The sequence below is a fragment of the Manacus vitellinus genome, unplaced genomic scaffold, assembly GCF_001715985.3.
Source record: "Manacus vitellinus isolate BGI_N305 unplaced genomic scaffold, ASM171598v3 scaffold_3_pilon, whole genome shotgun sequence".
NCBI classification, from domain to species: Eukaryota; Metazoa; Chordata; class Aves; order Passeriformes; family Pipridae; genus Manacus; species Manacus vitellinus.
This window is the reverse complement of record NW_021940535.1, coordinates 35,633,736-35,647,069: the sequence shown is the minus strand read 5'-3', so window position 1 is coordinate 35,647,069 and position 13,334 is coordinate 35,633,736. Positions and strand designations below refer to the sequence as shown.

The 13,334-nt window shown below is 38.2% G+C and overlaps 1 protein-coding gene across 1 annotated transcript in view; it reads right to left on the bottom strand.

Annotated features, from left to right (window-relative positions):
- Positions 1 to 297: 297 nt before the first annotated feature.
- The window catches only part of LOC103763337 (macrophage mannose receptor 1), a 29,452-nt gene continuing 16,415 nt past the window's right edge, over positions 298 to 13,334 (bottom strand). The window contains exons 20-30 of the mRNA XM_018075735.1: positions 13,186 to 13,331; positions 11,833 to 11,947; positions 10,476 to 10,624; positions 9,184 to 9,286; positions 8,167 to 8,399; positions 6,488 to 6,653; positions 5,327 to 5,479; positions 4,953 to 5,069; positions 4,054 to 4,221; positions 2,268 to 2,309; positions 298 to 1,820 (exon numbers count right to left, since the gene is read on the bottom strand). Coding sequence (XP_017931224.1) covers positions 1,582 to 1,820; positions 2,268 to 2,309; positions 4,054 to 4,221; positions 4,953 to 5,069; positions 5,327 to 5,479; positions 6,488 to 6,653; positions 8,167 to 8,399; positions 9,184 to 9,286; positions 10,476 to 10,624; positions 11,833 to 11,947; positions 13,186 to 13,331 — 1,631 coding nt within the window. The 3' untranslated portion in view covers positions 298 to 1,581. The remainder of the gene's footprint in view (positions 1,821 to 2,267; positions 2,310 to 4,053; positions 4,222 to 4,952; positions 5,070 to 5,326; positions 5,480 to 6,487; positions 6,654 to 8,166; positions 8,400 to 9,183; positions 9,287 to 10,475; positions 10,625 to 11,832; positions 11,948 to 13,185; positions 13,332 to 13,334) is intronic.

Here is a 13,334-nt window from a genome sequence, read left to right as displayed (position 1 = left end):
CAATAAGAATATATAAGAATCTGTCTCAGAAACTCCTAAAGCAGAATGGCATGTAAGTCCTAAATTCCAACACTTTCATTAGACATTTATTAGGGTAAACTTTCAAATGTTAGAGATAAAGAGGCAGTGAGACACACAGTTTCACAGGCTGGTAAAGACCATTTTAGAACACACTAGACTAGGAAAAATGGATGTTCATTTGTGTATGAAAATTTGAGTATTCCATCCCTCCTTACTGTTTTTACTGTTATGATAAGTTGTTCCGTTTAAGAAGACACACACACTTTTACTTAGAATCAGCCTTTTAATTCCCATTTAGCAAACCAACATAGAATAAAAACTTATTTACATGTATTTCATACACACACAAAAATATTTTAACTTAAACAAAATTAAAATCTGTCAAAAGATTAAAATATCAAAAAGTATCAAATTAAATAAGGGCATACCCTAGACTAAGAGTTTTGAGTCATATGGTTGTTTACATTTGCCATAAAATACACTGGGAAAGTTAAAAAAAACAAACCTCTATGTAAGCCTCTTTTAAGGGTTTATGAAGTCAGAGAATATACCAGCAGACAAGTATGACATGTAATGCCATCAGTTCCATCATGATGGCATGAATGATATTCAAAGATTTAAAACAGACTTGGACACGGAAAATCTGATCAGAAATTAGAAAAGACTTTCTAATGGTAAGTTTCATTATATTTCGAAAAAAATGACCTAAAAAGGAATGAAAACCTCACTGGTTTTGGAGATATCAAGAATATATTTTTATGTAGTTTTTCAGGTGTGAATTAAGTATAATTTCTCCTGCCTATTTCCATCCTTTTGCAACATCCTTTGAGATCCCTATTTGACTGTTTAAATGATAAAGCATTACTATTCACAATACATTCCAACCTCTTATAATAGTTGATCTTTCATTGTGTATATTACAGAATTTTAGTAGAAGAAATACAATTTCCATTTGCCTTTCTATGAGTCATATACAGAGGAGCAAATTATGTTAATTCAGGTATTATGGGCAAGACAAAAGGTTTCTGTGGTACCTCATTAGCAAAAAGAAGACATGGATCCACAGCACTGGAGCAGGCTGCCTGGCTGAGCCAGGGAGCTGGGCCTGCTTCAAACAGGGATCTGCCCCAGCTGACCCTGGAGGTTAGTCCAACCTGTGCAATTCTGCCAGTCTCCTCTGGAGATTAAGGCATTTTTCAGGATATCTGGATATACTTTTTGGAGCATGCTAAGGTGCATATTCTCAAATTGTCTGTGATGAGCATGGTTCTTGTGCCTAAAGATAATGCTGGACTCATGCAGAGACTGGAGCTGCCTGAGTGTTCACTTACACAACACAGCTGCAGGTCTATGTGTAAGCTCAACAATCCTCCCAGGTACTACAGTTTGTGAGCAGATCTCTGGATCTGCCTTGCAAGATTGCTTGTTCCTGCTAGTACAGAAAGCACCCTGTGCAAAATTAGCTAGAATTTCCATAGGAGAGAATTGCTTTGCCTTAAGAAGTCTCATATGCTAGCATTTTAATTCTTTTCAAAATCAGGCCCAAGATTATCCAGCCTATTAAACTGTTGCCCGCTCATTTTCTTCAATATTGGTCACAAGACAATTTGATTCAAGAGTTCCAGGGTCACCACGGTATATGGCATTTTCAAAACTTGCTGTAAACATTTGTTGACCACGTCTTTTTTTATAGAAATAATACAATGTAAGGCCAGTTCCAGCTAGCAGAAGGAAGATCAGTATAAAAATTATCCCACCTAAACCATTTGTTGATGAAGCAGCAGCATCTTTTTTTGATGCTGTGAAAGACAAAACAGAACAATTACTACAAATGCCCAGAGACTGTTATTGCATATAACAAATATCTCCCTAAGTAACCAAGTGAAAGTAAAAGTACTGAACAATCATAACAGCAGTTAAAATTAATGCATGTTACAGATGGGCAATGCAAAACTGAGCTTAATCTCTTTTATGTTCCCTTTAAAAGGAGCATTATATTGTTATATAGTTATATTGTTATATTGTTATATAGTTATATTGTGCTACATATACCATTTTTCATTTAAAAAAGTAAGATATCCAGTTTGAGGGAAGAGCTCTCATTTTAAACAGATTTAAAATAAAATAATCTGTAACAGATGGTTACTTAAATGAAACATTTCTGGAGGCAATTTTACTTATAAGTAATAAATGTTTATGAACTTACTGAAATTTCTGTTTAGTGGGCTTGTAAGAAACCAACTTACCATTATTGAGAGGTGAATCATCGGTTGGCTCAGCTTCAGCAACTTTAAAATTAAAAAGTATATGTATCATACAGTTTGAAAGCAACTGTTCAAAGATTAAATGAATACTACATACATAATTTCTGCTTTATGTTCCTATCAAATTTTAGATAATTATAGAATCATATAATGGTTGGGGTTGGAAGGGACCTTAAAGATCACCTGCTTCTAACCCCCTGCCATGACCAGGGACACCTTCCACTAGACCAGGTTGCTCAAAGCCCCATACAATCTAGTCTTGAACAATTCCAGAGATGGGGCATCTACAGCTTCTCTAGACAACCTGTTCCACTGTCTCACCACCCTCACAGTAAATAATTTTTTTCCTAATATCCAATCTAAACCTACTCAATTTCATTTTGAAGCCATTCCCCCTTGTCTTATCACTACATGCCCTTGGAAGAAGTCTCTCTCCAGCTCTCTCATGAGCCCCCTTTAGCTAGTGGAAAGTGCTATAACGTCTCACTGGAGCCTTCTCTTCTCCAAATTAAACAATTCCAACTCTACAGGCTGTCCTCCTAAGGACGGTGCTCCAGCCCTCTGATCACCTTCATAGCTCTCCTCTGGACCCTGCTGAGTAGGTCCATGTCTTTCTTATGCTGCAGGCCTCAGAGCTGAACACAGTACATGGACAGGAAAAATATATGAAAACATTTTCCCTGACAATTGAGGTTGAATCCATCAAATACACTTGTTACAAATACTTGTAAAAAAAAACAAACTCAAGACTAAGTGTTGTCTCACTATTCATTGCTTTGAACACTTCCATTGCTTGGGAAGTATGACTCAGTTAATTAGTTGTGGGACTGACTGGCTGTGCCCTACAAATTTCACAGGTGACTCCATTGCCAACCTGCCAATGTGGAGATCCACAAGTAGGAAACTCAATTGGTTCTACACCGCACTGATTATATTTGTGTGGTAAATCTGTTTGCCAATGGCAAATGTGGCCTATTTCATACTGTCTTCCAGTTGATGTGTGCAAACACAACTGAATTTGTGTGCACACAGTGACTCATGGTAGCTGCATGTGTGTAGATTTACATGCTTCATGTTTTATGTAACACTACTGTGCACGCAAGCGGGACTCACCCCAGCCTGAGACACCTTCAGATTTTACACGGGTTGACATCCAAAAAACTACAGGGTCACAAGTAACCATTACCAATGAAACATAACACGCTGTTTGGTTGTCTTAGCACGTCTCCCCGTGCCTCTGTCAGAAGACAAATTAATTGAGCCCCGCTGCCCACCCTCACTTGATGCTTTCTGCTTGCTCATCCAGCAGATTCCGGCACACTTCACCATGGTGATACTGTCCTCACCTGTCTCTACAGGAGCTCAGTGACTTCTCACTGCTGCCCCTTAGCTTAGCTATCAGGAGAGTGTCTGCCTTTCTTCTCAGCAGTCACTAGTCTAATCATTTAGGCACCATCTACCACTCCTTGCCTTCTAACCATAATGACTATGAATGTTTTGTGCACTCTCAACAGGTGATAGGTTCTTCACTCCCCCAGGAAACAGCAAATGTCAAGAAATCAATGCTTTTAAACTGAGAGGAGGAAACTGTGATTCAGGTTATTCTCTAACATTATTTCTCACCATTTCTATCAGAAGTTACTCTTGGCTTTGATTCAGATGCACATGCATCAGTGCATGAAGTGTACCCAGTGCATGAGCAGTTTGCCTTGATGTATAGTAACCACTACTTTTAAAATAACCCACCACACAGAAATACAGAACTTACTTTTAGGGATTTTGCAAATAAAATTCTGGTCAACAGAGCAGTAATAGGTCCTCCAGGTTCCGCTTGAGACATCCATATCAACACAGTGTTCATCAAAAACTGCTGTAGGCTCTCCTTTCTCCCAGTTGACATATTCTACCGCACTTCTGTCCAACCATATCCATTCCCCTAAAACGAAAAGTACTACCCAGTGAGTGAATTAAGTGGGGAATAAATAAGTCTGCTGGGCACAATGACATCAGTCACAGAATTTTTTAGTTGATTAAACTGGCATCACAGAGGGCTTATTTCTCACTCTCTTAACAGCCAGAGCTTTTCAGGTGGGAATGTACCAAATATAAATGTTCAAAAAGTTAACTCCGTTAGCCTTCAGGGCCACGGCTGTCAGAGATGTAAGGAAAACACGCTCAGGCTACCTGAGGACCTTTAGCTGAAGCCTGGCCCAGAACTGTGCCTGGGAGCCTCAAGGAAAGCAGAATACCCACGTAAGCCAGTCTCAGCAGTGCAAGAACACAGAAGGTCCAAGAGATTTTCTTTGTGTGTGTATCTAAGATCAACATTTTCTTAAAAGACTGCAGTGGTTAAATGTCAAGTACTTTGAGTTAAAAAAGGAATAGGAAACATTTTAATCAACTAGTGCAGTGAAAAGCTTGAACCTTCTACTGACTGAAATATACTCTAATTTCAGAAAAGATACAGAAAGCGTAGACCTCTTTATGATTTATGTTTTAGATGTCTTAGCAGAAAAGCTATTAAACATTTATTAGTTGATTTTTATCTGATTATTTACTTAATATTTATCATATTGGCACTATTATATAGTATGTTAGTGGTAATTAGTATTCATCCTTTTTGTTTAGTATTTATTTTCATCTCAGTGTGCATGGTCAAATAATTACCGTCAATATTTTTGAACAATCCTATCCAAAACTTTCTGACGTCACTTGCAAGTGGAGACAAATAAAGTAAGAGAAAGTTCATTTCAGCTGAATCTTCTATGGAAACCAGAGAGGCACCTAAAAATATCAATTAAATATTACATATAATTTCAGCAAGATTTTTCGTTATGAAATAATTATGTCAGTAAACAATCATGACATGTTTAGTGATCCGCATTTTCATACAGTAGAAATGCTTGATAATAAATTTAAATTAGGTGTAGCTTATAATTGATGTGCTCATACACACATCTATGTATTATCACTTGGTGCTGGATTAAAAAGTCAAACACACAAACAATCTGTAATTTATCCTAAGAAAAAAGGGCACTTACCCATTTGAATACACATCATGGAAGCATCAGGCCAGCTTTCCTCAGAAGTGGTGTGAACATAGTAACAATGACCACGGAAGGGAATCCAAGATCTACCATGCTTTGGTTCAGGGCACTTCCCAGGAAGCTGTGGTGGCTCAGTAGGGATTAACTCTATTAAGAAGACCCACAGGTTTCAGTGGAGTCTTAAAAGCCAAGGGAAATATGTACTCCTACACCACACACCAGCCCTATGATTTTACATTAATTCCAGGAAAAGTAATATTCTGTAGACTTAACAAATGATAAAAAATTCAACTGAACATGGAAAACTAGTAATAAACTATACTGGTTGGAGCTGGTTCTCCAATCTGCTAAAGAAAGCCTACACCAGTCGAACTGCAACTGTCTTCAGCAAGACAATTTTGTCTTGAAATTTGTGAAACAGAATGAGGAATGAGTCATAAACATAAAGAATCTCAACACCATCACCACAAGTCAGTGGCTTGTGTCTAGACAATTTGTAGAAATGACGTTTAGAGAAGCTGTCTGTACCTGTCCTTGTACATCATACATCCTAAACAATGCAAAAGCAGAATTTATAACCTGATTATAGAATTTATATCCTGTATCACCTGATTAAATCCAAAGCAGAGACTAAATGAATACAAAATTTGCTGTAAAGTATGATGTAAAGATCATAAATTTAATAAATAATTTAAAACATATTTGAAAATTACATGCAATATTTGAGTGAAGTATTTGAGCAGCAGCAACAAACAAATTAATTGATTCAGCTGCTACACTGACAGAAGTTTCTCAACTCATATTATTTCAAAAGATACTTTTAAGCGTAAAAGTATATTATTAATATATTTATAGTTAGGCTAAAGTTGATCAATTCTGTTCTTGACAAACATGGATACATAAAAAAACCATGGCATGTGGCATGAAATATTGCAATTGTCTTTATGATGTGCACATGTTGACCGGCCTGTCAAATGAAATGCCTGCAAGTCACTCAGACTGGATCTGAGAGTTCTTCCTTTAAAAAGTAATAGTTTTTCACAAGGCATACACTATCTATTACAATCTTTGCATATGTAGCAAAGTTAAATTCAAATAAAGCCATTAATTTAAATTCCAGCCTCCCAAATCACATTTCTGCTATTCAGAACTTACCATTGGATTGTTTACAGAGAGATGAAAATGTTTCATTGCAAGATGCTGTCTTCCAAAACCCATCCAAATCTAAATAGACACAGGCTGTGTTCTTATTTGGTTCTCCACTGGCCCAGTTAAGATACCTGCTCCTCCTTCTATCTGACCATACGTATTGGCCACCATTCTAAAAGCAAATGTGAATAAAGATTATGTCACATATAAGAATTAGAAGGAAAGAATATTAAGATTATACTTGAATGTATGTATAAATTGGGAAAAATCATGGTTTCCTGCACAAAATTAATTCATCCTCTGTCATGAATACATAACAAACTGGTCCAGACTCCACTCTCCACAGCAGTTAGGGCAGTGGTCCTACAGATGTTTATTTAGCATGCAAACCTACATTATTCGATTCACACCATCTGTCTCATGCACTAAATGGGCAAAGGGCCTCGTGGTAACAAATGTGAATATATAGCTGAAGGTTTTATCAAATTAGTCCACATTTACACACAAATCAAATAAAGATTGCGGAGAAACTATTGTCAGCGTTCCTCTAACACAGGCTTCTCCATGTATTTAGGAAGCAAATAGAAAAAGCAGAAGTTTCACTGGACAGACAAAAACTGATGAGGCTTTCCATGGGACAGGCACCACAGAACTCTGCCACCCATGTTAACAGGGCCTGTAGTATGTTTCTGGGTCTTGCAAGGACCAGCTACTTCAGACGAGACAAGCGTTATTTTATCAGTGAATTTCACCACTATTTGCAGAGGATGACTGACATTAGTCACATCCATGGCTTCTGTCACTCCATCCTGTGCAACCTAGCTCCATCCTCCTGTGATCTTTGGAGGCAGGCTCCCATCCTGCCCTTTGTGCCATTTCCTTTTCTACCTCCTTTCCTTTGAAACCGTTGGCTATCTGTCATTCCAGATTCCTCCCTAATCCTGGTTTCACAGTGACTGCTCTCACTGAGCTGTGGCTCTGGTTCCTCTCACCTCAACACCTGTGCCCTCTCTCAGTACTGTGTCCCACTCTCTACCTCTCCCTATTGATTTCCCCACGACTTTCCCCACAACAGAAATATCCAGCTACATCATATTTATCCATGTCCTTTTTTACATGCCTCTGTTAGCTGCTTCCCATTTCAGACCTTTCCACTCTTAGCTGAGTTTGTCAGCAGCTTTACACAGGGCACTGACTTCGGCTCCAGAAGCCAGCCTAAGGTTTCCCCATTGCCAGAGCTCTGCTCCTCCCAGCTCTTTCCCCTATTGCCCAGCACAAGCTCTTGTACTGCTAGGCTGTGAATTTAAACAAAAACTTAAAATAAATTCAGAAAGAAAGGACTATTTTTAACCCATTTTTTTCTGTGGTATGCTCAACGATGTGCCTTCAGAAATGACAACACACCCCCATATGAGTATGTGGTAGACCATAGCGTAGGAAGTGGGAAGTCCACAGCTATTTTACCACTGAAGCCACTGTCTGCTGCAGCTACATCCTTGGTGACCTTTAAGTGTGGGCTGTGGCAGTTCTCGCTTACACTATGGACAAACACTTAAACATGTAAATGCCCTGAAGTGAAGTCAGTATCCCCCAAAAGGTTTTGACTTCTGCCACACATTTTTGGATCTGACCGATAACTCATCTAAGATAGTGGTATGACTGTCACTTGCATTTGGTAGACTCACAGTGTTGCTGTTAAGGCCAATCCACACAGGTTGCCCATGTTTTACTATTTGTAACCACACGTAAGATTCAGCATAAGGATCCAAGACACTGGCGAGTTCTGCAGACTGGTCCCTGCACTCCTTCTCTGCTTTTTCCCAGCTCATTTTTTCCTTGACGACTGCGTAGCGGTCATCACCATAATTGTTAAAGCCAATCATCGGAACTGTGGGTTGGGAGTTGTGCACTTTGGGGTCTGTAACAAGCAAAAAAAACCAAAAGAAAAGTCAAACTTTATATTGCCTCAGACATAGAACACTGAGAAAAAATCTAGTGTACTGGAGTAGTCAAGCAATTAAGAGAGATTGCAATAACAAATCAAGATATTTGTATTGCTGCAGTGATGAATACCACCTTTTCATGTACTGTGACAAAATTTTCTAATACTTGTCAGAATGACTTTTTAGCATGAATATCTGTATCATCTCCAGGAACACACCTTGTAAGCACCAGACCTACCCAAAGCATATTGTACCAATGTAGGGCATTAATGGGAACAACTCCTTCACTGGTTGTATTTCTGATAAGGAACAGGGTATGATAAGTACACTGTGAGCAAGCAGAGGGATATAACTGCTGCCACTGAAATTGCCTGAGAAAGAATGTAAGGGAAATTAAGCAGGGCAGTTTCACAAAATAAAGAGGTTGCAGTGCTTTGAAGTATAATAGTAGAATTCCAGATTTGAATAATTTACCCATATAAAGACAAAGCACTTGCTCATATGATTCCCAAAAGTAGTAAAATACATGATGATCCATAGATTTTTTTAATTTACAGGTCTAGTCCCTAAAATAGGAAAGGTTAAGAGATTTTCTCAAAAAAGAGTGTGACCATTTTGTTAAAATGGTCCATAGTGCATGTGATACTGTCATTCATTTCAGTTAAGCCAGGGTGGAATTACAGGAAAGTCACTTTTAACATGAGTTTGAAATAACCACAATAAATCAGCTGTACTAGAAAGCGGTGAAAGGAAACTCACCTGAATTTTTCTGGCATATGTAACTTTTGCTTGTTTTACATCCTTCATCCTTCCATTTCCCTGCCTGTTCAATAGGGTTCTTCATCAAAAAGACACAATCATCCTACAAGACAAATGAGATTAACCACAAAACCATGTGGACAGGTAGGAAAGATTCAGGACTCACAGACTCACCTATCATACACAGGTGCATAGAGATGAATAATATGAAAGTCAGATATATGTACATATGGACTCATACAAACAATGGTCAGGCACAGTAATATGACAATAAGCATTTGCAACTCAGTCCTAGAAAATTTTGCACTTGGATGACGAAGGGAGTTGCAAAGCAGAGCACAGGGGCAGGAAGAAGTGTCTGGAACTATCTGTGCTTACATACCCTCTGTGCATGACTGTGGATGTGTGTGCATGTGTGCAGGTGTGGACCACAGATTTGCTGTTGTGTTCCTGGAGGTTATGGGGAATCTCTCCTCAGCACTGAAGCTTGCCTAGAGAGCTGAATTTCTCTTCTTGCCCCAGTTCAGCACTGGGAACCAAAGTGGTCACAGCAGTGCTGTAGAGGTGGTTTGTCAGAAACAACGTTTTGTAGGGGACATCTCCTGAAACCCTTTCCACTGTACTGTGGACCTTCCTCATTTTCCATTCACAGCATGGGAAGCCGCTGCTTGGCTTTCTGCAGCAGGAGACAGCAGCTTTTCCCACCTCACATCAGTATAGCCTCATGCTATCTCCAAACCCCCTCAGGTCACACTAGCCCAGGTCTTGTCTGCAAGTGAAAGAAGTTGTATGTGGAACAATTACTGGAGGGGAATGGTCAGAGCCTTCTGCAGAAATTCAGTAATGCAGCCTTCTGCAGCCTTCTGTATGTGTGAGATGGGGAAGTCCTGGAGATCCTAAAACCCAGCTTGAGCCTAATGGCAGTAGTTATCTGAGTATTTTCATCAAATCTAAATAAAATTCACTGCATCCCAAAATTATATAGTTTATGCTATTATTTATTTGAATCTCTTCATGAGTCACAGTAAAGTGAGGGAAATGGCTTACTAGTCTGTGTTTTGCATAAGACTTCCAAACCTTTGTCTGGACTCATATAGAACCATGACAAAACACAGAAGTTGAAAAAAAAGTATGTAGATAGATATCTCACATAGTCACTCTGCTTTTAAAAAGCAACAAGATTGCTAAAAGTCTTCATAAAGGAAAAAAAAAACAAACAAACAGAAAATACCATTGTACATTTTAGCCATCTACCAAAGTTATAATGTGTAAGTGATAAAATTGATGTTTACCATACTAAAATAACTTCGTGAACCTTTTGCCCAATTTGTATAGTCTACTGGGCTTCCCTCTGTCCACAAGTACATGTGCTCCTGATTTATGTCATTTAGTCCAATCCAAGCATCAGTAGCAGCTTCTTTTAAGAGGGACATAAGGAAAGCTGAAGGAAAAAAAAAAGAAATATTATGTAAGAGAGGAAATTGAACCTTCCCCAACACTGGAGACTTTAGAATGCCTGGAATCAGGATGATGAGTTTTCATTTTCTCTTTATAATAAGGCAGCAGTCTTATGATAAAAATAAAACTAATAGATGATCATTCATCTGATATTAAAATCAGAAAAGGTCTTTACAAACTCAATGATATGAAAATTTTTAATAAAATGGCAATTTATGTGTACACTCTTCCATGTTGTTCATCATCTGAGGAAAATGTTTTAATGTATTACAGAAATTAACATGCGTACATAAACTTTGGCACATAGAAAATGAGTCTACAAAGTCTGCATTCCCTTTTCTTCTTTGGCAACTTCTTTATTAACCTGGCTTAATAATTTCATTTCTAAATAGGCATAACACAAATAAAACAACTCGATAACCATGTATGTATGAACTGTGATCTCAGCTTTGCAGAATACCAGATGCTGTTTCTCTTAGCTCCTGCTTAAGCTGACTTTCCACTAAAATAATGTCCTTCCTTTGCTACAGAAAAAAAAGTATAAACCACTATCACTGATGGAGGGAGCTGGGAGATGATTCGTGTGTGGCCCTCATGACCTGAGGCAGTGCAAATCCTGAAGTAACATGAGGCCTCATAAAAAGCCTGCAGGATGATGAACAACAAGACCAGCAGGCTGAAGTCCAGCAGAGCAAGAGGATCAGGGGGAAGCTAGGACTCTGGCACTGGAATCTTCTGCTGCCTAAGGATGTGTCCACCACTGACATCCACAGTATTTAGCTCAGCAGCTGGGTGCATAGTGATTTGGTTTTGGATATTACTCCCTTTGTGTGCTTTTTTACATAGAATCATAGAATGGCCTGGGTTGGAAGGGATCTCAAAGATTATCTGCTTCCTTAAAATGAAAGAAAATGTGGACATTTTATTATACTACTAGCCTCTAATATAGTATTTTAATATTTTAATATTTGAACAATACCTCCCATATTTACCCCTCTGATTTTGAAAGTTAATCAAGACACTAAAACCTATGCAAGAATTTTTTTCCAAAAACTCAATTAATTTCTCATTCAATATATTAATATGGAATAAATAATAGCATATATTGCAGAAGCTAAAACATCTGTTTTACTCTTTTTGTCAGGAATTACATGGTGTCTCATCCAGTGTCAAAACATTGGTACTTTATACCTTGCTCTTCTTTTTTTGATATAGTAGCCAGATTTCCTCCAAAATCAATGCAATTGTTCCGTGCAGCGTGCCAGGTCAATGTATCATTTTCATCAAGACCAAAGACTTTAAAACACTGAAAAAGAGAAGTGTGCCACTTCTGTAACTGGATGGTGTTTTAATTTCTGGTGAAAGCACCTCTATTTGTAACAAACAAGATAAGCTGAATATTTTAAGTAAAAAGGGAGTTTAGCTGATTTAAGAGTACTTTCTATCTTATCTTTAGGTTTTAGTGACAGAGAAGATCTGTACTAGAAAATTAGCATAAAGTCCAATATTTTAGCATACTCTTAGAAGAAAGAATATGTCAGTCTATTGATCTCAGCAAAAATTGCATTAAGCTTCTGAGCATAGTTCTGAGGTGTAAATTTTTGAGAGACATGCTGAAGAAGACAAGGATAAAATATGTTATTGAATCAAAGTATCTCAGCTCTTGTTACCCTGTTTGTCCAATTAAGTTTGGTTCTCCCAGAATAATCACAGAAAGATAATGATTTTGAGATTATTAAGAAAACTATGAATTTACCATTTCTTGTCATATGATCTTATGAGATTTAACTCAGACATCATCGGACAGCTTTGTAAAAGTCAAACAACGTAAATGTGCTAACTAAAGCATGTAACTGAAAAGCAGCAAATTTGGGGAAAAGCTGAGCAGAAAAGGAAGGTAGAGTCATGATGGCCAGAAGCAGTGTATAAACACTTTGGGAGGAGTTAAGGGAGGAGCCTTTGGAAGCTCCTCTTCCAGGATGTGAGGAAGAGACATTTTAGCTTGAGAGAGAACCTTGAAATTGAATATGCAGAATTTGTGACTTTTCCCCAGGACTGAGGGAGGGAAGGAAAAAGGAATCTTATAACTGCATTACTTAAAAAGCTTAACAGGTGTTTGGTTATAGAAAAAAAAAAGATAAATTTGCTCAAGGGAAGATGTCGTAGTGGAGAGCCAGTGCATAGTAGGCAAGGGATAAGTAGGTGTCCAGGCAATATGTGAGAGCCAGATAGCCTCAGCAGAGCAAACAAGAACATACAACAGCTCCATACAGGGAAGGTTGTTCAGCCATCTTTGGTAACACAAAACACTAGCAAAAATGTAAGATGAAGCTTTCTTCTTGTGTGTCTCATGACCTCCCTAATAACTGCTGTGATCTCAATAGAGGCTGTAATCTGTGGTTTAGGATTTGCATTTTAAAGTCTCTAAATACACACGAACAGAAGATTCTTCGTGACAACTGAAAACCCTGCTACAACTGAAAAACTGATTGCTTTTTATTCTGCTCCTTTTAAAATACAATATACTGACATTTCATACTGCACCTTGTTATCAAAGAGAAGCCAGTCTTCTGGACACCCACCCTTTGGTGGTGGTGGTGAAGTGGGAGCAACAGCTGGACGAACAGTGTCATTAAGCCTTTCACAGATGAATAATTCAACACTGCCACAGTTGAGATCATTCCATGTACCTG